The 25929-nt window shown below is 38.1% G+C and overlaps 1 protein-coding gene and 1 non-coding gene across 2 annotated transcripts in view; both read right to left on the reverse strand.

The window, feature by feature from the left end:
* Window positions 1-25929, reverse strand: part of CPD (carboxypeptidase D) — a 68281-nt gene continuing 42352 nt past the window's right edge. The window contains exons 9-21 of the mRNA XM_043478849.1: window positions 21061-21163; window positions 20432-20574; window positions 18703-18872; window positions 18202-18525; window positions 15270-15465; window positions 12549-12684; window positions 11586-11717; window positions 9488-9583; window positions 9317-9381; window positions 7958-8089; window positions 6370-6555; window positions 5606-5705; window positions 1-4166 (exon numbers count right to left, since the gene is read on the reverse strand). Of these exons, the coding sequence (XP_043334784.1) occupies window positions 3940-4166; window positions 5606-5705; window positions 6370-6555; window positions 7958-8089; window positions 9317-9381; window positions 9488-9583; window positions 11586-11717; window positions 12549-12684; window positions 15270-15465; window positions 18202-18525; window positions 18703-18872; window positions 20432-20574; window positions 21061-21163 (2010 nt within the window). The 3' untranslated portion in view covers window positions 1-3939. The remainder of the gene's footprint in view (window positions 4167-5605; window positions 5706-6369; window positions 6556-7957; window positions 8090-9316; window positions 9382-9487; window positions 9584-11585; window positions 11718-12548; window positions 12685-15269; window positions 15466-18201; window positions 18526-18702; window positions 18873-20431; window positions 20575-21060; window positions 21164-25929) is intronic.
* On the reverse strand, window positions 20027-20098 carry TRNAC-GCA. Its single transcript has one exon. It is a non-coding gene; the product is annotated as a tRNA-Cys (tRNA).

A 25929-nucleotide genomic window follows, 5' to 3' on the forward strand; every position in this document is an offset into this window, starting at 1 on the left:
GACAGACATCATAAAATAACCTTTATACAGGATTAGTAGATCTGTTTACATATAAAAAACAGAAAGGACCTCATTACAGTTAGATTTCACATAAATTACACAGATTGACTTTTTTAAACTACTATTCATCTTCATTTAAAGTCCCTTTTAAAAATTTCGTTTTGAAGGCACAGTGCATGATAATAAACCAAAGACTGAAGCACTTGAGATGAAGGAGTCTTGGGCACCTTATGTAAATAGCTATAGATTGTTCTGGAACTGGGGAATGTCACTCTGAAAAAGTGGAGAGGTGAAAAGTTGATTTTTAATCTGAGAGTAGAAAAATACCACTATGTCATACCTCCAGAAAATCTGCAGCATGGCCAGCAGAGAATGTAGCTTGTACACTCATGTTATGCCATTTGTAGAAGCCAGAGTCATACACATTTATAGAATTTATATCCAACTGCCTCAAAATGGTAGCCTGTTTTCAAATTTCACAATAGATTCTGCCAAATCAAAATCAACTAGGATAATATTCTGAAAGTCAAGTGAAATATTCATGAATTATTGCTAAAAACAGGAGAACTGGGTATTGGGAAATATTTCTTCCTGAACTGGAAATCCAAGTTTAGCTGACATTAATCACACCCCCCCAAATCTGCTTTAATTACAACAAATCAGAAATCCAAATACTTATCAAAAATTTGCTAGCTAGAAAATCACTGAACATCTACCGTAGTGGAATTTTTGTAGTAACATTAAAGTTGCTACTGTTAAAAATGATTCTGCTCGAGAACCATAACGTAGGGCACTATGATGGCATTTGCAGCCGAGAAGCTTTTAATACAGCAAGGACAAAACCTGGCACAAGTGCATTTCTGGCCAAAGGAAAATAAAATGATTTACTGCTGAGAATAAATGGAAATAGAAGAACAGGTCATGGTTATACTGAGTGACCTGGTGTTAGCTCAGAAACACAATAAGCTCAGTCATCAGCACCACCTTTTATTTATTTGCCAACTCAGAGTTAGTTTTACGTTCAATACTCGTTAATTCAGCAAATCTCATTCAGGTGAAACTTACCAAAGGTTAACCAGTCCATCACACTGGGCCAAATATACATTCTGTTTCCTTTCTGGAGGATGACAAAGTCCCAAAGCACATTCCCTCCAAAGAGAATTGTAAGCATTCCTCAACTGGATGGGGTCCCAACCACTACTCAAATGTTCAGCAAAATCCATCAAAACCAAAGGGCCTTTCCTTCTGAAATTAACTTGAATTCTTCTTATTGAACTGTATAATCAGTACAAGTGCATTTACACAGGCAGACACTTTGAACATGACCTACTCAATCACTTTGCTTTTATTAAGGAGTTGCGAGGGAAGAAGGCTTACACACTGATCACCAGGACAGAAAATAAAAAAACGCCTTGTGAGTTTAAAAAAAGGCACAACTCAGGTTTTGGGCAAATTTCTTAATACTGTGATACTTACTTGCCTCCGTGACTCCAGGGAAATGGAAAGTCTCTAGGAGAAATACTGAAGAAATGCATTCCCCATGCCATATGGCTTCAATGCCTTAAGCAGTTAATGTGGTCTAATATTACATTAGGTCCACAAATAAAAGACCAAGCAGGGCAGAGAACACAGTCTTAGTAGTCATGATCCTGTACATTCATGTTAACAGGTAACAGGCTGAGAAGGCCTTGTTTTCCAGAGCAATGCATCATTTAGAAATTCATTAGAGATTCAAGATTTATAGCAGAATTTGGTTTTCCTTTCAGGAAACATTAATTAAAAGAACTATTTGTATGTTCATCTCTAAAAATATTTTACACATGCTGAAAAGGCATGGACTCCAGTCACTGTGATGTACAGTGAAAGATATGTTTCATTCAAGAGAGAAATGAATTTAAAAGGCACCCTCTAGTGAAGACCAATGTTAATAAAGTTGAAGTTTGTCTCATCAACTTTGTTTCACTTCTACCTGCAATTGTCCCAAGTGGAGCCAGCCACTCCCACTCACAGGCCCTTCGTGGGTTTTCTGACTTTGCACTCTTAAAAATAAAGCTGAAAAGAGCAATGCGACCACATCATCCCCTTAAGGAAAATGTAAAGTATTATCAGAAGAAACTAAATCATGTATATTTCATTAAGTTTCAGAATCTCATGACCTCTGTTCTGTGCATGTGGTGAGCTGAGAGTAGGGTGGCAGGGGCTCAAAACTGAGAGTTGTGTTGAAAACAGAATTAATACCAGAAGGGCTTAACCCTGAACCACACAAACTAGACTACAGCTACTCAGTAATAAATGTCATGACTTCATCACTCCTGCTAAACCAGATCTCTTTGCCTAAAGCTACTTTGGGTACATTTCTCAGGAAACTGAGTTGAATGACCTAGGTGGGTGGTAAACCACTCCATGTGAAAGCTTTGGGATGACTGATACATGAATGGATACAGAATTCAACTTGAAAAGATGAGGGCAAGTTTTTTGATCCCCTGATTTAGTACAAGTTCAGCAGCAACTTGGCCGTTAAAACATTCCAAGGCATTAAATCGTTAGATCATTGGTAAGACTCATACTCACAAAAAAGCAGAAATTCCATTGAATAGCATAGTACAGTAAAATGCAAATCTTTTAGGCGTTTGCAATAACTTCAGTGGCACTGAAGATGATACTTTCTCACTATGGTGTTTATGTTTTTTGTTTGTTTTTTTTTTAATAGAGGGAGCCATATTTAAGTGCTTTCAACTGAACTTTCAACAAAATTGGTTGATCAAGAAGAGACTGCCAAATGAAACATTAGGACAAAGAACCCAATCACTTGCAGAGGCCTTTATGAATAAGGCTGGCCAAGCTATTTCAGTAACAGGATGCTATGAGAGGGTGCCGGCCTGGGCTGGACATGAAGTGTAGATATTTTGTGTTCAAATGTAGGTTAAGAATGTGCAAGGAGGTTTCTTCCATACTTCCAGGTATTTTCAGTAGAATTCAGATCTTGTCGATTGCCAGGTCATCTGAAAACCCTAAGTGTACAACATAGAAAAAAGGTTCGAATTTAGGAAGTATTAGAGAATTAGGCATTCCTAGAATAAACTAGTGCTTCACAGATAAAAGCAACAGCACCTGTGGGTTTTTACCGCATTAAAAGATAGGCAACATGAGTTTTAGCTTTTGCTAGATCTCCTTCTTGGCTCTACTCAAGTGGACATTGAGATCTTTTTACAACAGAGTCAATGAGTGATCCCTTAAAATGGGGATGTTTAGAACTTTGCTAAACCTTAAAAAGAGGTAGAGAAATCCTCTGTGCTTAGAGCACAGCCCACCAGTTCTGATCTAGCCTTGGAACAGGTAGAAAGCCCAATACAGAAGCCCATTTATTCATTTCCTAATGCTCTATATAAGTTTCAAAATAAATTCAGCCTCCATTAAACCTGAATAATAAGAGAAACTCCAGCTATTCAATAACTAGAGAGAAGTACTCCTCAATAGGTTAAAAAAAAAAAGTGAGTTTTTAAAGCTTTATGTCAGATTCTGACTGCTGTCCCTGCCTTAATGTTTCTGGGATTCTTTTGGCCATTTAAAATAAAGAGAAAAAGCTAAAGCCACTAGTAAACCACCTGATGTGCAAAAGACACACCACTAGTTGGCTTTGTGCAGTTGCAACATAAGCTCCAAACAGCTCATCTTAAATTATAAAAGAAAAACGAAGTGGCTGTCCCATCTCTGCTGCATAAATAGAAAGCAGATTTTTTTTTTTTTTAAAGATAAGAGTACTTTAAGGAGGGGAAGTTCAAAACTGCAGCCAAATTCACAGAGAATACAAATTTAGCAAGTTAACTTCCCAAAGCTCTTTGAAGAAACAAGACAGTCTCTCTCCTTGATGCAGTGTCTCCCAAAAAGAACTGTAACTTTGCTTGGTACTTATGCTGGGAGAGATGCGAGGCGTGTGTTTCAATGTTTGCTGGAATATAACGTTTCCTCCTCAGTGTCTGTTTCATCCTGGAACTCATGGCTTAAGAGAGACTTCTTGGAGCCAGTTGACATCATGCGAATTTCATCTTCATACTCATCGTGATGCTGCCTGAGCCGATGAAAGCCATCCTTGTGTCTGTTAGACTTGATTGAGCAGATGCACCAGATAATGCAAGCTGTTAAGATCAATGCCGACATGGTGGCACCTGTCAAACAGAACCATCACGTGAGTGGAGCTCTAGCTGAAGGATGCAAATAAGCAGCTGCTTACAATGGCACTTTTTAGCATATTCCCTTATTTATTTATCTCATGAACTTAAAAACAACCTTTTATTATTATAGAAGTAGTAACATGTATTATGCGCAAAATTAGAAAAATATAGGTAAGCAAAATACTAAAAACCCAAACCCCAAACTCTACTTCCTCACATTTCCATTATCCTGAGATCATTTTTAGCAACCATAGTGCATATTTTTTCTGGATTTTCCTTCATGCCTGTGTATATGTTTACAAATATATTTTTTCTTTTACCACAATGCAGAACTATGGCTAATACTGTGCAACCCACTTTTTAAAATCAATCAATGACTTCTACTTTTCCTTTCCAGTAAATTTTCATCTCATTCCAAATCCCTCATTTATGTAAAATATTTTTACATAAGGTTATCAGAATAAGAGTCTAAGGAACATAAAATACAACTAATAAAATCATAATAAAAATTAAGTGCACAACAGCAAATGGATGGCAGAGTCAGATTTAAACTGAATCCCAGCTTCTGTCTTTCTAAGCACTTTGTGATTCATGCTTTATCTGGTTCAAGTTAAGAACTAGTCTACTGTAAACACCACACAACAGGCCCCATGATTTGCCCATGTTTCCAAAATACCACTCTCTCTCTCAACCAAGGATTTCCCCCCAACACACCCTGTAATAAAACTTGGTTATTTTCAAACAGGTTCAAGCTCTCCTTAGAAATAAACCAAGGTTCTTTGTGTCCAAAGATACAATACAGCAGAGTATTTATTGTTTTACCACATTTTTTCCTTCTTAAACTTTCAGTAATTCAAGCAATGGCACATTAATCCTGGAGGAAACAAATATGCCCTCTTTCCAGGATCATGGGAAAAACAGAACTAATATAAGTCAAAGTCCAAAGGACTTAAGATCTTAGCAAGTCATTCATTCAACCAAGAGTGAAGTGGCTCTTCCTTAAGACCCACTACATGCCACCCATGGTTCTAGGCACTGGGGAGGCAGATAAAAGCCCTTTCCTGTCAGAGCTCATGTTTTAGTGGGAGAGACCAAATACAGACAAATAAATGACTAAACATATAATGTAATGGCAGCTAGTGAGAAGCACTTTAACCCAAACATGTGAGGCAGGGACAGTGATAGGGGTATTATTTTAGCTAGGGTAATCAGGGTGGAAGGTCTCTCTGTGGAGATGACATTTGAGTTCAGACCAGAAAATGGGAAGAGGCAAGCTGTGAGAACATATGGGAAAATATTCCAGGAAAGTATTCTAGGAAAATCACGTTTAGGTAGGAGACAGTAGAGGAGAAGGTTCAGATGATTGTGGAGCTGATCCACTCTCAACCTGAAATATCAGGATGAGTTTTTAACTTTGACTACTGAAAATTTACCTGATACAGTTACCACAAGCTCCCTTGGCAAACCAAAGATCCGGTTATCTGTGTCAAAGACTATTACCACAGAACTTGCAGCATCATGACGCACAAAAACCTAGGAAGATAAAGTGCAAGAATGAGGAAAATGTTTACTTAAGGTATACTGTATCCACTCTATGTTCCTAGGGCCTTTATAGCAAACCGAGATGGTTGGTTGTCATCTAAAGTACACAAAATGCTACAAAAATTTCCCTTTTGTTGCTAAAGGATAGAAAGATAACTATCATAATCAGGAGATAGTCCGTTTTTCTTTGTTGCCTACAAGTTTCCTAACAAGAGTTTAATGTTAAACAGAAGTTAAACGTAAATTTAATCCCTGGTAGCTCAGCTGGTAAAGAATCTGCCTGCAATGCAGAAGACCCCGGTTCAACTTCTGGGTTGGAAAGATCCCCTGGAGAAGGGATATGCTACCGACTCCAGTATTCTTGGGCTTCCCTGGTGGCTCAGCTAGTAGACAATCTGCCTGCAGTGTGGGAGACCTGGGTTTGATCCCTGGGTTGGGAAGATCCCCTGGAGAAGGAAATGGCAACCCACTCCAGTATTTTTGCCTGGAGAATTCCATGGACAGAGGAGCCTGGTGGGCTATAGTCCACGGGGTCACAAAGAGTTGGACATGACTAGGCAACTAACATACATATCTAACATATATATATTCCTGTTTCTAGAAGTATTATTAATAACAAGAATTTACGTTATACCACTCAAGTTGAGTTTCTTACCTGTGAATGTTGTTGCTGATACCCATCAGCGATGGCGTTGATGTTATGGACACCTGGGGCTAACAGTACATGGAAATAACCTCCGTCTTTTGTGTGTACCTTTATTCCTTCATTGAGTACAATGACTGCTTTAGAGATTGGTTTTCCAGTCTTATCTTTAACAAATCCATGAACTCCCTTATGAACCTGAAAAAAAATGTTTAAAATATAAATTTGTGTTTTTAATAAATGAAATATTGTCTGCCATATCAGCAAACAAAGAATGTCACAGTCATCAGCGATTGTAGCCACAGCAGATGGTGAGCTGGTAAACCCTGAGGTAACTTAGGAAGCAAAAGAATACTTGCCTTCTAACAGCCATCAAACTGTAGCCACTCCCCATGGTGAGCCCTGAGAAAACTCAGAATGTGAAACACAGGATACTGGCCCCAGACAGCTGAGGTGCATATCCAAGGAATGATTTTAGTGGGCTCACACTCTTGCATCTTCCCATGTATAGAAAATGGCTAACTTCCTTAACTTGAGATATCTGGTTTTCTTTAATTAACAACAACCTTTTGATGTTAAGACTACCTGCCCTTTGTTGCAAAACTCCTATATATCCTGGCTCCTCCCCAACTTCCTCAGAGCAGTTCTTTCAGGGTTACTGGAGATGCTGCCTCCTGGGCTTTAAGTCCTAAAAGCTCTCACCAAATAAAACATAACTCTCAACTTTTAGGCTGTGAATAATTTTTTAGTCAACATTTTCATGATGCCAGATATCCGAGGGACAATAGCTTGAGACACGACATAAACCACACACAAAAAAAAACAACCCTCCAGAAGGCTGGCTTATTCCTCCCTCCCCACTGACTCTGACCTTGTTTGCTACTCATTCACTGCTGCAGAGGCACAGAGATGGAAATACGTGAAAAGAGGACTCTGATATAGTCAAGCCTAAAATGTTAGAACCCAAATCTCCTATGCCTTGAATGTTTTACTTCCCACCTCAGGAGTAACGCTGTGTGATATTCCAATGGAAGAACCTGTGACATCTCACAGGGTTAAATTACCTCATCAAACAGCAGATATGTGAACTCATGTCACCTATTCAGGCAATATAAAAGGAATAAAACTCTCCTTTCTACGTCATTTAAGATAAATAATATTGAGGCTTCCCTGGTGGCTCAGTGGTAAAAAATCCACCTGTCAATGTCAGAGACGTGAGTTTGATCCCTCATCTCAGAAGATCCCACATGTTGCAGAGCAACTATGCCCCATACCACAACTACTGAGAGCCTGTGCTCTAGACCTGGGAGCCGCAACTGCGGAGCCCACGAGCCCCAGAGCCCTGCTCCGCGACGAGAAGCCACCACAGAGGGAAGCCCGAGCACTGCAATGGAAAGGAGTCTCTGTTCGCCCCAACCAGAGAAAAGCCTGCACGTCAGTGAAGACCCAGCACGGCCAGAAATAAATAAATAAAACAATAAAATTATTAAAAAATAAAGTCAATAACACAAAATTTTGGTGAAAGATGAAGAAAATGTTTTGATAAAAGTTTCCATTGAACATACTCCTGGGAGTTTGCTTCTAACAGAGGACTGCTCACCTCCACCAACATGCTGAGAAGAGATTTCTTATTTTCTGCCCACAACGAAGGGAGCTGTGCTGCACTAGGGAAGTAGCAGCAGCTCGTATACACTGTGATCTCCGGACAGTGGCCATAGGTGACACTATAATCCTGGAATATAAAATTCACAAACAAATGCAGGAAGATGAATAAGCACAAGTAAGAATGGGGCTTTGTAATGCTCAAATGGGATGAATCGAATAAAAAGACAACTTGGCTGATGCAAACAAAGAATCTGTAAAGCATTTCACAGCAAATATAAATAAACCCCTTGGTATTATAATCAGTCGCAAACACGTCTACTCCTAAGAGAATTCTTAAGACCAGGGGTTATGTCTAATTCATTTTTACATCTCCAGTGCTTCCTACAGTGCCTGGTTGGTAGAGGGGTTGTTGTTATGGTTTGTTGAATAAATGAAAAGTACATGCAGAGTGTCAGCTTCCCTTTAAACCCTGGAATTTCATTGCTGTTACTGCTGTTCTCGAAGTTCTTAGCGGCAGAAGCACAAGTACTTGCTCTCTGATACTCACAACCTGGAGGCTCAAGCCTACCATACAGCAATATAGCAAATATTTAGGTAGGAACTACTTGTGTGGACAAGTTCCAAAACCTACTTTCCACCTTCCCTCGACTGCCAAACCTCTTCTTCCTAATTCAATTCAGTTAATGACAATAACTTATTTTATCACATGGATATGAAATCTTTTATCTTTGATTTCTTGCTATCATCTAGAATTTGTCAACTCTGGTGAATTCCACCTCTACAGTATCTCTGAAACTTCATCCCTTGATTCCACTCCCATTGCCACTTTTCTAGTCTCGGACTTCAGTTGTTCTTGTCTATTCTAAAACAGTCTCCCTGCACCACAGTCTCTCCTTCCTCCAGACCATCTTAACCCACTGTTAAGAGATTGTTTTTCCATAGCACAGCTCAGATCATGTCACCATATCCCTGTTCAAAACTTCAATGGCTTCCCATTCCTTACTAAAACAAAGCATTCAAAGCCTCAAACTCTCCTTCCATCGTTATCCTCTGTTGCTCTCCATTACACCTCATATTCTAACTAACTTAGGCTGCTTCTCTTTTAAAAAATCTTTATTTTATATTGGAGTATAGCTGATTAACAATGCTGTGTTAGTTTCAGGTATATAGCAGAGTGATTCAGTTCTACATATACACGTATCTTTTCTTTTACAAATTCTTCTCCCATTTAGGTTATTACAGAGTATTGAGTAGAGTTCATTCACTTCGCTGTATCAGAAAAGCCACCTACTCTTTCACTCCATGTCCAGTACGTATTTACAATCCCATTCTCACCGTATTCTATAAAACATACCTTCATGCTGCCCAGGTGACTGTGCCATTCTGCTCCACGCATTACTCCTCCTGGAATATTCTCATCTACAGAAGCATTGGGAGATTTAGTGTCAGTAAGATCACATAAGGCAAGTCCTCGTCCTCTCTCCAAACAGCAACAACGGTAACAAAGGGTAAGGAAAATACCTACCTGATTTATTGGGGCAACTGGGCTGACCCATATGCATGGATGGATGGTTATTTGCATAAAGAGATGCCAGATGCTTTAGAGTCTCTTTGTTTTCCACTACAAAAAGAAAAATTCAGAAGTTAGCAGAGAAATCAAAAGGATTTTTCCCCAAGTTCAACTTCATGGGCACAGAATTCACATTCCTTTCCTTCGAGTAAATCTTGTGCCTTAAGGAAGTTGATTGAGGAGTTATTATAATTAAGTACATGGTTCTGTTCACCCCAAGTAGGGAAAGGAGTACATCGAGGCTATATATTGTCACTCTGCTTATTTAATTTATATGCGGAGTACATCATGCGAAATGCTGGGCTGGATGAAGCACAAGCTGGAATCAAGGTTGCTGGGAGAAATATCAATAACCTCAGATACGCAGATGACACCACCCTTACGGCAGAAAGTGAAGAGGAACTGAAGAACCTCTTGATAAAAGTAAAAGAGGAGAGTGAAAAAGCTGGCCTAAAACTCAACATTCAAAAAACTAAGATCATGTCATCTGGTCCCATCACTTCATGGCAAATGGGTAGGGAAACAATGGAAACAGTGACAGACTTTATTTTCTTGGGCTCCAAAATCACTGCAGATGGTTATTGCAGCCATGAAATTAAAAGGTGCTTGCTCACTGGAAGAAAAGTTATGACCAACCTAGACAGCATATTAAAAAGCAGAGACATTACTTTGCCAACAAAGGTACATCTAGTCAAAGTTATGATTTTTCCAGTAGTCATGTATGGATGTGGGAATTGGACTATAAAGAAAGCTGAGCACCAAAGAATTGATGCATTACAACTGTGGTGTTAGAGAAGACTCTTGAGAGTCCCTTGGACTGTAAGGAGATCAAAGGAAATCAGTCCCAAATATTCATTGGAGGGACTGATGTTGAAGATGAAACTCCAATTCTTTGGCCACCTGATGCGAGGAGCTGACTCATTGGAAAAGACCCTGATGCTGGGAAAGATTGAAGGTGGGAGGAGAAGGGGATGACAGAGGATGAGATGGTTGGATGGCATCACTGACTCAATGGACATGAGTTTGAGCAAGCTCTCAGAGTTGGTGACGGACAGGGAAGCCTGGTGTGCTGCAGTTCATGGGGTTGCAAAAAGTCAGACACAACCGAGCGACTGAACTACTCTAGTCTGTTCACCCCAGAATAATCTGACCAAGAAGAGAAGCAACTTTCTTATATTAAAAGGCACTGTGAGTTTAACAAGTCACTGCAGAAAAATACAAACCTATTTTGGTATGTTTTACTATATTTGGGGGCAACTGTAATTGGGGGCAACTGTAATTTGGGGGCAATCTAATTACAACATTCCTTGTAAACTTGAAAATGTATTGAAAACGACACAAATTATCTCCACATACAATGGCCTCAGACAGATTCAACAGGCAACTGTTTAACTCCCCACAAGGTGCAATCAGTCAGGCACAGTTTAAAGCAGGAGAGGGGAATTCAGTACCATTGCTTCCCTGATAGGTCAGTTAGTAAGAATCCACTTGCAATGCAGGAGGACCCTGGTTTGATTCCTGGGTCAGGAAGATCCACTGGATAAGGGAAAGGCTACCCACTCCAGTATTCATGAGTTTCCCTTATGGCTCTGCTGGTAAAGAATCTGTCTGTGTTGCGGGACAACTACTCCAGTATTCTTGCCTGGAGAATTCCATGGACTATATAGTCCATGGGGTTGCAAAGAGTTGGACACAACTGAGCAACTTTCACTTTCAATGTTTGGTTACATGATGTGAATTTCTTGGGGCGAGCACTGTGTCTTATTCACTTTTGTATCTCCAATATCTTACAGACATAATAACTGTTCCATAAATGCTTAAGGAGTGAACTGAACAGGTGTGACAAGATGGCTACACTGAATAAAGCTAGGCTCCCTCCTACAAGGAACTGTTTGAACTGTTGATGAGTGTACAGTCTTCTTAGGCTGGTTATTTATGCAGTATGCTCAAAGGCTCACCATTTTAAAGTTTCAGAAGGGACAGTACCTAACTGAAATTTGAAATTTCCTATATAAGCTTAAATGCTATATATGTAAAGTGACATTCTACATACCTGTCTGCACTGGCTTGTCATATGGGTATGTGACCAGCACTGAACCACCATCTAGAGCAACAGAAAGACTGAAGTCCTGTTTCTGAATCAAGTTTTCAATGATGGCTTTAGTCTCAGGTTGGGAGGCATTACCTAAAAATTAGCAAAGTTAAACATAAAATACCGAGTTTTAAAATTTTAGTATGAGCAGCTAAGAAAATATTCCCTACTTGAACATAGTCAAAAGGTTAACTTACAAAATCTGTAGATAAACACTTTATTAACCGTAAGCCACTATCTCAAGAAAGAAAGATACATCCTAGGAGGCAGGTTATTTTGAGTTTTACATATTTTAGATAATGTTGAAAGGTCAATGACTCTTAGCAAGTTTAAGAAAATTCTTACTGGAAACAAAAAGAAATAGATATATCCTCTCTTAGAAAATGATAACCTGTTTTTGAAAAAAAATAAGATTTTCAGAAATTTTCTGCAGCATTGTTTGCAAGAACAAAAAATTAGAACGAAACTAAATGTCCATCAGCAGGGAAACTGTTGAATAAATTAGAGTACTACCACACATTAATAGCATACTAAAATGCCATTAATAAGAATGTTAGAGATTTGTAAGACAGGCCCCTTCAAATCAACACACACATACATCGTGTGTGTGTGTGTGTGTGTGTGTCTGTGTGTATGTGTACAGACATATATGATAGTAGAGAGAGAGAATATCCATCTCTGTATGACTAGTGATGGAAACTTCTCCCCAATATTGGATTTTGAAGAAAAAAACCTGAATTACCTTTGCAAATGAAAAACAAGGAAAACCTGCAAAGTTTTCAAGATGTCTCTATTCATTTATACTGTACATCCTAGACAAGAAAGCACCCCTTACTCATTTAAATAACAGGATCAACCAATCTCCTAGCAAAGAGAAATGAAATTATCTGCAAAGTATTTTAATGGCCTAAAAATAAGTCTTACTTGTGAAGTCTGTATCCAGGTCTTTGCCACGAGCATTTGTCTGTCCTGTCTTGGAAGTACAGTCTTTCTCTTGTGCTTTCTCTCGCCCATCTGGATTTAGAGAAGGGACAATCACAATTCTAGTCCTGTCAACCAACTAAAACAGAAACAGAAATAAATGGGTTTATTAGCTCTATGTGAAATCAAAAGATACCTTGCCATGCCTCAAACAGAAAGTTTTCATTATTTGTTTTAAACACAGATTTAAAAGGCAAAATTGGAAAATAAATAAAATTCTTTCTTGCTCCAAATAAATTTTAAAAAGAATAAAAAACTGTACAACTAATGTTCCTAGAGACCTCCCGAAAACTCACATCAAGGGTCAAAAACCACTGCCTATAGACTAAAATCCCCTGGAGGAGGAAATGGCAACACACTCCAGTATTCTTGCCTGGAAAATCCCGTGGATAGAGAGGCCTGGCAGTCTACAGTCCATAGGGCTGCAAAAGAGTCAGACGTGATTGAGCACACACACACAAAGGCTAAACCCAGCCTGATGCTTGTTATTGTAAATAAAGTTTTATTGGCACACAGTCTTGCCCATTCATATGACTGTTTTTGTTCTGCAATGGCAGAGTTGAGTAGTTGCAACACAGAACATCTGACCCACAGAGCCCCAAATATATATTACATGACCCTTTATAGAAAAGGTTTATGACCCTTTATAGAAAAGGTTTGCTAACCACTGGCTGGCTTAGGTCAATAATAATGGCAATATGGTATTTCCAGATTAAAAACTAGAACATATAATGTTCTAGTTGACAAATATCAATGTACATCTGGAAACAATGAGACAGAACAGTTGAAATCAGCATATCAAAGAAATATGGGGTAGGATATTTGTCTTACCTTAATAATTTCCCTTCAGATGATCCATATCCATAGGTGTTAATACCTATATTTATGGCATGAACTTCTCATGTAATTTATCCTAAATATTTCTAATAGTAAATCAGAATAAGTGATCCCTGGTTTATTTGGTCTGGTAAAACAGTCAATAGCTTGAAAATATATTTGCAACCCTTTAATTAATTTATCCTAGAATCTTTCCCCTGAGGGAGATTTTCTTCCTAAAGTATATACGTTTGGGCTTAACCACAGGTCTCTGGTTATGTATATATTTCTTTGAAGTCTCCAGACAATTCTGACACTTAGGTCAAAACAAATGGCAATCTAAAGCATTGTTGTTGTTTAGTTGCTTAGTTGTGTCCGACTCTTTTGCAACCCCATGGACTATAGCCCATGAGTATCCTCTGTCCATGGGATTCCCCAGGCAAGAATACTGGAGTGGGTTGCCATTTCCTTCTCCAGGGGATCTCCCCACCCAGAGATCAAGCCTGTCTCTTGCACTGCAGGTGGATTATTTACCAATGAGCTACCTGGGAAACCCAATCTAAAGTGATCTAAGCCCAATTAGACCAGTGAGGCAAAATCTCATAAATTACGAGTTTTAAAATTCATAGTAGATGTTGTACCTTTTATAACCATAAGATCAGTAGGTAGCAATTGTGGCAAAATAATAGAATAAGGAGCTTTTAAAGGAATATTGATGCTTCTGGGGATGGAGCCCAGCCACTGAGACTTTTAAAAACTTCCCAGATTTTTCAATGTGTAGCCAGGATTGAGAACCACTCTCCTAGGTAATCTCCCATTTTAAAATGACAACATCAACAAAATCTTTGAAAATAGGAAAAAGTCAATGGGATCTCCTTTTTTGAAAAATTTTTGATCAAGTCTGATTTACGTTCACCTCACCTAATCCCACATCATGGGATCCTACTGTGACATCAATTCTTTCCAAATTTCTCTCAGCGGAGGCAGTAGAGTAAAACAGAATAGCATAGGCTTTCGAGTGACACAAACCTGGGCTTAAATCCCAGCTTTACCACTTAGTAGCTGTGTGACCTCCTGTAAGTTATCAAATATCTCTGCCTCAGTTTTCACATCTATTAAATGGAGATAACATAATTGCAGGGTTGAGGATTAAATTATGATATATGTAAAGTACCTACAACATAGTAGGTATTAAACAAATACTATTTCCTTTTCCCTTTCCTAAGTCCTATACAGACAGTGCCAGTTAGTGAGTGTTCTAAACAGAGGCGTACTCTTTCCTTCCTTTCTCTAACACAACACAGAAACCAGGCAGTTTAATCATATATAAGCAGCTTCTGGACCAGCATTATAGTCTCTAGTCATGGATGACTGAGGTTGGCGCTGCTGTATCACTTTTTCTAAAATCTCTTAGCATCCAGGGTGTCCAATACTTTCATCTTTATTGCATGAAAAGAAAAACTATTTCTCTTCCACCTCATTTTTCAATATAGTACCCTAACTGTAAATAACTGGCAATGGAAGTCCCTTAAATTAGAGTGTATATCACTGTGAGTGAAGAATGGAAGGGTAATATAAAGGAATAGAGGACTGAATGCAAATCTTTATTATTTCTTTTCCTCTATGGCTCTTAATATACACAAAGAAATATAGTAGACACTATAAACAACTATATACCAAGGTCCATTTTTAAAGAGTAAAGTTTATAACGATCTTAAAAGTACCACTGTATAAAAATCTAACAGGAAATTAAATTTTTAAAAAAATGATGCCTTGATATCAGTATACAATCAGCGAGTCACTGAGTTTTATCCTTTTAAAGCATGTCAAAACAGGTTATTCTCTTACTTGTGTAACAGCTGGGTTCTTTTTGTAGTTTAGACAGAGAAATTCTGCCAGAGCCAAAAGAAGTTCAGTTCCAACTGGAGCATTGCCATGGATACCAGCAACAAAACGAATCTTTGGTTCTTCAGGCTCAGATACATTGGGTTTATTGGAGATTTCAAGGGACCAAATGTGACGATATTCAGCACTCTGTCCCAAACTGTTGAAAACCAGAATCAAAGAGTCAGTAAGTAATCAAGTTACTTACTTGATTACTGTTAATGCTGCCTTACAGATTTTAAAAACAGAAATGAGAACAAAATTCAAAAAGTCTTAAAAAATCTTTAAAGAATAAATCTCTGTGTCAGAATACTTTAAGAAAATTAGGTTCACTTGATCAAAGAAAGTCAAACAGATGTGAGATACTATCAGATTTAGGAATGACTATGATTGAGAACTGCATTCCTTAAAGTCCAGTGATTCCTCGATCATCTTCGTGATGTTTACCCAATCTTCTATAATCTATACTATTTCTTTAGTTAGTATATGTCTCTTAAGTTAACTCACTTAAATTTTTATTACTGAAATCTCTAAATATACACAAATGCGTAAAATCTTACTTTTAAGATCTAAATGAATTTATGTAAATAAGACATTTTATATTTTAAATGCAGTACCAGAATCACAGCAAAACTAATTTTAAAGCCCTGCTTTCTCTGATATAAAGAAAGGCTTATTAAGAGTTAGATAGAAAAAAAAATTGGCACTGAGAATTAATAGAATAGACAAAGCACTGCTTTTGCACAAAGGTATTTAATGATACTTAGTAACCATTGGAGGGCCACCTAAAACTGTCTTGCCTCCCACCATGGGCAGATGTTGTACATTAGAGGGGGACTATTTAACAAAAAATGCATGCTCAATTGCATTTAAAGGTTAAAAAACTTCACTAAGTAAACGGAAAGCAAATCAATGTCCAATTTTTTTTTGTTTTAAAATAAGAAAATCTTTAACCTCTATATGGCACTAAGATGGACAATATTAAAACATGACCTGGGTAGAAAAGTTCAAGAATCAGTTGAGGAAAAGAGGTAATTGGTATCTCCCAATGGAAGAGAGGTAATTTCAGTTCAGTTCAGTTCAGTCGCTCAGTCATGTCTGACTCTTTGAGACCCCATGAACCGCAGCACGCCCGGCCTCCCTGTCCATCATCAACTCCTGGAGTCCACCCAAACCCATGTCCATTGTGTTGGTGATGCAATCCAACCATCTCATCCTTCGTCGTCCCCTTGTCCTCCTGCCCTCAATCTTTCCCAGCATCAGGGTCTTTTCAAGTGAGTCAGCTCTTCGCATCTGGTGGCCAAAGTATTGGAGTTTCAGCTTCAACATCAGTCCTTCCAATGAACACCCAGGACTGATCTCCTTTAGGATGGACTGGTTGGTTCTTCTTACAGTCCAAGGGACTCTCAAGAGTCTTCTCCAACACCACAGGTAATTGGTAATTGCCAAAGTAAATATGTGCAATTTATGTGCAAAAGTAAAATCCTTTGCAATCACAAACATTATAAACCAGAATTTGAGAAACTAAATTTACTGGTAAAATTAAAAGAAACAGTGAAGGAAAAAAAAGTGAAAAGTAAAATGCTAGATAACGTTCATTTAGTTTGGAGTAAAGACTTGTTAAGCTCAGGGCAAAATGTAAAGGAAAGACCCTACAACAGGCAAACAATAGGAATCAACAGATCAAGGAAATAATTTTGAAACAGTGAAAGTGAAGCAGAGAAGCACAATGAAATGAAGGTAAAAGTTATCTCAGTCATCAGTTTCACATAAGCCAGTACAGCATGTTTTCTCAGAACCCTTAATCACATGAGCCCCTAAGGCTTCAGGGAACAGTAACTGTGAGTAGAGACTAAAGTACAGAAAATGACAGCCAACCAGACTTCACTTTCTAATTTGAAGAAAAGATTAAACATTATTCCTGACAAGTGAGCTCATAGTTCTAAACCTATCCCTTGCCCCTAGCAAAATAAAACTAAATAATATTTACTCAGAACATAAAATCTGCAGCTGAGAAGTGGAAAGGGTTTTGAGATCAAAGTAATCATTAGAAAGAGTGGTTTTATATTACTCAGCCATTAAAAAGAATATATTTGAATCAGTTCTAATGAGGTAGATGAAACTGGAGCCTATTACACAGAGTGAAATAAGTCAGAAAGAAAAACACCAATACAGTATACTAATGCATATATATGGAATTTAGAAAGATGGTAACAATAACCCTGTATTCGAGACAGCAAGAGAGACACAGATGTATTGAACAGTCTTTTGGACTCTGTGGGAGAGGGCGAGGGCTGGATGATATGGGAGAATGGCATTGAAACATGTAAATTATCATATGTGAAACGAATCACCAGTCCAGGTTTGATGCATGATACAGGATGCTCGGGGCTGATGCACTGGGATGACCCAGAGGGATGGGATGGGGAGGGAGGTGGGAGGGGGGTTTAGGATGGGGAACACATGTACACCCATGGCGGATTCAAGTCAATGTATGGCAAAACCAATACAATGTTGTAAAGTAAAATAAATAAATTAATTAATTTAAAAAAAGAAAGAAAGAAAGAAATCTGATCTAAGGCAAAAAAAAGAAAGAGTGGTTTTACGTTTTCTGGAGGTACAGGCCACACATTACTGAACTAACAAGTAGCTCCGCTCCAGTGTTTCTTGTAAACGTTTCCAATATTCATTGCTAGAAAGATCTCCAAGCAAATATCTGTTTCAAAATAAGTTAATGCCAACTCTATACATTCAACCCAAATATTTCTAAATGAATTACAAGAACCATTTAATGTGGTTTATGCTGAATGTAACCTCTGTAAAAAGAATAAAGGAAGGAAGGAAGGAGAAAGAAAGGTAAAAAAAAAAAAAAAGTCAGTAAGAAGGTGACACTTACTTGGTAAGATTTGTAATAAGTGGATAGTTCATCACAAGCCCTCTCAGAAACTCTGACAAGTCCTTGTATGAATGGTAACGATAAAGAGCCAGATTTGAGGAGGAGCGTAACATGAGGCGTTCCAAACCATTCTCAGCTGAAAGGTCTTTAATTAAAGCTTCAAACTCTTTAGTGGTCGGATCGCTGACATCATCAGTATTGGTACTGTCCCCCTTGCCTTTCTTTGATTCATTGTTTGAATCTGCTGAAGATCGGACAAGTGTGAAGTTGACCTGAACAGCACCTTCACTCTTTACGGTCACATTCTTGGTGACCGGGTTATACCTGCAATGAAGTAGACAGATCAGGGCCACACCTCTGCAGCTGGAGAACCCAAGCCCTGGGAAGACAGGGCAACTCAAGGCTGCTGAGCCTCCACAGGGCTTTCTGGCAGTAACCTTCCAGAACAGAGCTGTTTCTTTCATGCTCAGGCACCCAATTTCAGAGCATTCAGTTACTCACCCTCGAGCAGATGCGGTGATTTTATAAGTTCCTGGAACCAAGAGACGCCAGTAATCTCCATTTTTGTAAGTAGTTACTGGGTGATTAATTTCAGCAACACTAATGGTGGCATTTAATATACCTCTGCCATCTGTGGCATCTAGGACAAATCCTTTGACACCCTGATGGACCTGGATAAAACACAAGGATACCCAGATTTTACTGATAAAGGTTATCATCTAGTTATTTTGGGAGTTCACATCCAACATAACAGATTCTTAATGTAAATGTGTGGAACAAACAGGAATTCAGGACTTCAGAGAAAAGCTAAATGTAACCATCCATTAAATAAAACATTTTATTTTCCAAAAGGTGAATTTTTCATCAGTTATATTTGTCTTTACCATGAGGAATATAAACAACTGTTTAAACTTCAGCACTAATTTCAGAATATAGGACATTGAACAAGAAAACTGACCTGACTGCTTTAAAAAGGAAATGTCATTTAAAAAAAATAGAGGACTACTCTAAGATCAAAGAGAGTCAAGAGATGTAATAATCAAACCAAATGCAATGCATGAATCTTGACAAGATTGTGGTTCTAAAATACAGCTATAGAAAGACATTTTGAGGACAATAAGGAGGAAATTTGAATGCGGACTAAGTATTATGCAGTATAGGGAGTTGGTGTTAATTTCCGTAGGTGCTCTCTCTCTCTCTCTCTGCTCTGCTCAGTCATTTCAGTCGTGTCTGACTCTCTGCGACCCTATGGACTGTAACCCACCAGGCTCCTCTGTCCATGGGATTTTCCTGGCAAGAATACTAGAGTGGGAGCCATGCTCTCTCCTCCAGGGGATCTTCCCAAACCCAGGGATCGAACCTGTATCTCTTGCATCTCCTGCACTGGAGGTGGATTCTTTACCATTAGTGCCCCCTGGGAAGCCCTTTTCTTAGGTGAGATAATAGCAATTGGAGATGTCAGGTAGGAGAATTAACTCTATTTTTAGACTACTTTTTAAAATTCTTAAATACTTAGGGACAAATATCATAATGCCTGCAATTTATACTGAAATAGTTCAGCAAAAATGTGTATGTGTATATACATGTGTGTGTGTGTATAAAAAATACAAATGCAGCAAATGTAAAAACTGTTAAACCTAGGTAAAGGAAGAGTAGTATTTATTGTGTTAGTCTTACAATTTTTCCTAATGTTTAAAAAATTTCAGAATAAAGTGTTCTAAGATATTAGTATGTAAAGTGAAAGTCACTCAGTCGTGTCTGACTCTTTGGGATCCTCCAGGCCAGAATACTGGAGTGGGTAGCCATTCCCTTCTCCAGGGGGATCTTCCCCACCCAGGGATCGAACCTGGGTCTCCTGCATTGCAGGCAGATTCTTTACCAATTAAGCCACCAGGGAAGCCTAATATGCTGAGCTTGCTTATCACTTGAGAAATTTTTAGGTGTGTATCCAATTTATATTGGCCTTTTATAAAGACAAGGGTAAAAAGTGACACTGTCCATTAAGTGTAAAACATCATCACTACATCATTTAATCATTTCAAGCTTTTCTCCACACATAAAAATAAACTTATTTACATCCATAAATCTTCTAAATAGGTTTACTAAAACATGAATAGGTCAAACTGGAATTCCAATGAGGTGTATTCCAAAATCAATGCATGAAAACCACATGTACACACAAAAATCTTGCTCTTGCAAGAAATTTCTGATGTCACTCCTGAATAGTCACCTGTTTCATAAACTGGATTAGGGATCTTCGATTCTGTGCCCAAAATTTTGGCAGGTCTTTCTCAAATGGGTATTTCACACAACCTAGTTCAATAGTCACTTCAAAGCAATTTGTTTGCAAATAGTTCCAGTCCTGCATACCACCTGAAGGATAAAAACTTTGAATTAGTTACTCTGAAGAAGTTCTAACTAGCTCAGATCCCAAATGGTAAGCAACATTCCTAGTAAAAAGTCAAATTCATTCTTTTATCAGCATAGTTGAACACCAGTAATGTGTTCATGTAAGAGTGCTTCGATGCTTGTGGTACAGGTAAAAAACATCTGTACTTTCATGTTCAGGAAGAATTCAAGTGTAGCTCATACTCTTCTAATTAGCACATCTAATGTTCTTTATAATAGCCAGAGGAAAAATATAACATCTTCATCAAGTACAGTAATTTTACTCAAAATTCAAAGTGCACCAAATATAAAAAATAGTTGAAAAAGTAATTTGAATGTTTTAAACTAATTATAAAATATTCTTAAAAGAATGATTATTTCTCAAAACTAAAAACTCAGTAACAAGCAATACCATTGGGAGGACAGAAAATCCATCAAGTCACATGGCCTTGATATAAAAGAATGTTTTACCTGGGACATTGTACCAACTGGCTCCATTTGTTATTCCATGAGGAAAATACTCATTAGGGTACATATTCTTACAAGGTCTACCTTGAAACATCTGCGAGTTTTCCTTAAAAAAAAAAAAAAGAATCTTTACTTGTATTTGTTTGTACCTGCATCAAAAAAAACATGAGGGGGATAAGGAAAGATAGTAAGAGTGGTTACCAATAAGGTATATGTTGGAGCGGATGGAGTCATGGAAGCAGAGACTTTTCAATGTATAGCTTTCTGTGCCACTTTGATTTTTTACTATATGGATTTATTACCTACTTTTTAAAACCAAAATTAAACAGCTCTGTTAAAAAAAAACTGAAGACTTCATTTATTACTTGTATTTACAAGTAATATAAAAATCCAAGCCAATCCCTCTCAGAAACAAAACCAAACTGTTCATATTCATACTTTCATTTCATGATCTCAAGAGGCTTAAAGTCCCTAAAAGGTAGTTCACAAACAGGGACAGGTAAGCATCTTTCTCTGACTTGTTAGGGACCGAGGCAGCCCCTCTGTGCTCTGCACTTTGTAGTTATTTTATTTTGCTACAACTGGCTGCACCTTTTTCTTCCCTAAAGACAATACCCTGCTCCTTGAAACAGTTTGTGCCTTTGTGTTCTCAGTGTCCAGCAGTGTCTAGCACGGCATGTGTGCAATTGTTTGCTCAATACAGAGTAAAAAAAAAAAATTCTATAGAGGCACAAATAAACACTATTGAAAGCTAGAGGAGAGAAAGATTATTTCTGACTGCAGTGACAGGGAAATTTTCTGAAGAAATTAAACCTTGAAAGACGGTCAAAACTTCACCTCTCTCTTTTGTAAATAGAAAATAAAAAGTACAAAAAAGTATAAAGAGAGAAATAATTTCTTACTTTCCCACCACTGAGGATTAACCATTTAACTTTAAAAGAAACAAAACAATCCCCTTTCATAAACTTAACATACCATTTACAGGCTTACCACTTACACCACTCTACTATCAAATGAAAGTTATTACTTTAGATTCAGTTCAGTTCAGTTCAGTCACTCAGTCGTATCCGACTCTTTGTGACCCCATGAATTGCAGCACACCAGGCCTCCCTGTTCATCACCAACTCCTGGAGTTTACCCAAACCCATGTCCATTGAGTCGGTGATGCCATCCAACCATCTCATCCTCTCTCGTCCCCTTCTCCTCCTGCCCCCAATCCCTCCCAGCATCAGGGTCTTTTCCAATGAGTCAACTCTTCACATGAGGTGGCCAAAGTATTGGAGTTTCAGCTTCAACATCAGTCCTTCCAATGAATACCCAGGACTGATCTCCTTTAGGAGGGACTGGTTGATCTCCTTGCAGTCCAAGGGACTCTCAAGAGTCTTCTCCAACACCACAGTTCAAAAGCATCAATTCTTCGGCGCTCAGCTTTCTTCACCGTCCAACTCACATCCATGCATGACCACTGGAAAAACCATAGCCTTTAGACGGACCTTTGTTGGCAAAGTAATGTCTCTGCTTTTTAATATGCTGTCTAAGTTGGTCATAACTTTCCTTCCAAGGAGTAAGCATCTTTTAATTTCATGGCTGCAATCACCATCTGCAGTGATTTTGGAGCCCAAAAAAATAAAGTCTGACACTGTTTCCACTGTTTCCTCATCTATTTCCCATGAAATGATGGGACCAGATGCCATGATCTTAGTTTTCTGAATGTTGAGCTTTAAGCCAACTTTTTCACTCTCCTCTTTCACTTTCATCAAGAGGCTTTTTAGTTCCTCTTCACTTTCGGCCATAAGGGTGGTGTCGTCAGCATAACTGAGGTTATTGATATTTCTTTAGATTACTGGAATATTTATGTACATGTTGTGTATGTGTACAAAGGGAGAAGACAAGAGTGTTAGACTTAAAGTTTAAAATAGGCTTCTGGTGACCTTTGAGGTGGCACTTCCAGGTGAAACTGTAGGTGGAAGATCGATGACAAGAAACTGAGGCATGAGAGAACAACAAGGAAGTAGAGACAAGTGGAGACTTTTCAGTTTTCTTATTCTTCTTTTGAACTAATTTTAGACTTGTAGAAATGCTGCAAAAATAGTACTGAGTTTTATACACCTTTGATCCAGTATTTCCTATGTTAGCATTTTATATAATCATAGCACATTGATCACGGAGAAGGCAATGGCACCCCGCTCCAGTACTCTGTAGGCTGCAGTCCATGGGGCCGCGAAGAGTCGGACATGACTGAGCAACTTCATGTTCACTTTTCACTTTTATGCATTGGAGAAGGAAATGGCAACCCACTCCAGTGTTCTTGCCTGGAGAATCCCAGGGATTCTCAGGCTCCTCTGTCCTTGGGGATTCTCCAGGCAAGAATACTGGAGTGTGTTGCCATGTCCTCCTCCAGCGGATCTTCCCAACCCAGGGACCGAACCTAGGCCTCCCACATTACACGCATATTCTTTACTGTCTGAGCCACCAGGGAAGCCCTAATATTGGCATGATACTATTAACTAAAATAACCTACATTTTATTCAAATACCACTACTGTTCCACTAGTGCCTGCTTGAAATTTTCTCTTCCCTGATATCTGTCACATTGTATAGCTCTGTTTTTTCACTTTCACTTAATTGAATTAAAATTAAATTTCATTATACTTAAAATATAATAAAAGTTATTGTAGAAAATTAGAAAATTGAGGCAAGCAAAAAGAAGAAAAATATAAAGCCAGAAATCACCAATCATTTCCTATTTTGGTATATAACTTTTGACCATTTTTTGACCCTTTTCTCTTCACTAATTGTCAAAGGGCAGGCACTTCTTTATTTCTTTTTGCTTTTCTGCTCTCCCAGAAGCTATGCATTTGGAAGATTTTCCTTTAAATCCACCTGCCCTTTTAAATTGTGCTTATCCATTTAAATACACCAGATCCTTTGATTTGTATGTACTTTGAAACCTCTTCCATGTATTCCACTGCTTTCACCTGCCCAGTTATTATGTCAGCATTTTCAGATTTAGGTTTCAGATTAAGGGCATATTCACTGCTTGGTGGTCATTCTGAATCACCTTAATGCCTGCCTTTCCTTAAACTTCCCTCTTTTGTCTTCATTGATTTTGGAAGGTTTTACGCTAATTTCAAATAAATCATACAAAGACAGACAAATACTGTATGATATCACTTCTATGTGGAATTTTAAAAATACAACAAATTACTGAATATAACAAAACAGACTCAGAGATATAGAGAACAAACCAGTGATTATCAGTGGGGAGAGGAAAAGGGAAGGGGCAATACAGGAGTAGGGGATTAAGAGGTACACACTACCATGTATAAAGTAAGCTACAAGGATATACGGAATAACACAGGGAAATAGCTGATATTTTATAATGACTATAAGTGGAGTACAATCCCTAAAAATTATGAATCACTATATTATACACCTGTAACATATAATATTACACATCATATGTACTTCAATTTTTAAAAAATTAGGAGAAAAAAATGAAGAATATGAGTAAAACAATAATTGAGAAGACAGAATTGGAATGAATGCATATCAGATTATTCACAGTTCTGCTTTAGTTCAAGGCACAGTGATCTACTAAGAGAAGGACAGACAAAGCTGGGATTAGAAGGCTCAAGTAGAGGATAAAGGCTCAGAATCACCATAGCAGGAAATGAGCCAGGGAGTCAAGTTGCTTGCTGGGGAGAACCGAGGGCTAGGCTGAAGTTAAAGTGCACTATACATACATGTTGTAGTCAACGGCCATAACCGTGTGACGTTTCTGGGATGTATCAGAGAGATGACTATAATTAATAAGGGTTGGCCATTGGCAAGGCAGATATGTCAAAAGGGCATAAAAGATCCTAAGACCCATCACTGAAAGGTATGTCCATGGGTCTAGGCTGGGTAGAAAATAAATCAAATCAAAAGGGTTAAAGGCCAAAGGAAACATAAAGAGGCTACGGAACACAAAGTTACAAAGAGGGTGAAAAGTGGAACGATAATAATGGGCAGAATGTGATGGGGATATGTATAAAATTTTATCTCTTAGCTTCTACTTTGATGATTTTTTTAAAAAAAATTATTTCAGGTATATCCCTCCAAAATGGCATGTCCAAATAGAAGACAACTATACTTTAAAGTGAAATAAGACACGTACGCCCTGTTAGAAACTCTGAACAATCTCACAAGGTCATCTTGTATAGAATGAGGGAGTGGGAAAAGTAGAATGACAGAAGGGTCTGTCTAGAGAGCACAGAACTGCAGTAATAAGTTTCATCTATCAATGACCAATAACATCACAGACTGAGTCAGTAGTAAGACCAAACACAGAAACTAACAAGCCTAGTTCCCAAGCCTCAACTTTTAACATGCTTTCTAAGAACAATTTTTAAAATAAAATTTCATACAACATTTCTGATTATGAAAGTAACATATATTCATTATAGGAAGTTTACAAAATACAGAAATTTCTACCTGCTCCCTGTAGTATGTTACTACTAGGTGCTTAAATACCTTAGACTATAGGTTGGCAATTTTTTTCTGTAAAGAGCCAGACAGTAAAAATTTTAGGCTTTACAGACTCAAAAGGTTCTATTGCAATGACTTGATTCTGCCCCCTCTGCATCTATTGAGATGACTGTAGTGTTTGTCTTCTTTAGTCTGTGAATGTGGTGAATTACACTGACTTATGTTCAAATGTTGACTGAGAAAGCAGCAACAGACAATATTTTAAAGAATGGATATGGCTGTGTGTCAATAAAACTTTATTTACAAGAACAGGTGGTAGGTTAGGTTTGGTCCTAGAGCTGTAACTTGTCAACCCCACCTTAGACTACTTTATGAGATTTATAGTTAAGTATTTGTCAAATGA

This window comes from Cervus canadensis, chromosome 1 (assembly GCF_019320065.1).
Source record: "Cervus canadensis isolate Bull #8, Minnesota chromosome 1, ASM1932006v1, whole genome shotgun sequence".
Classification (NCBI taxonomy): domain Eukaryota; kingdom Metazoa; phylum Chordata; class Mammalia; order Artiodactyla; family Cervidae; genus Cervus; species Cervus canadensis.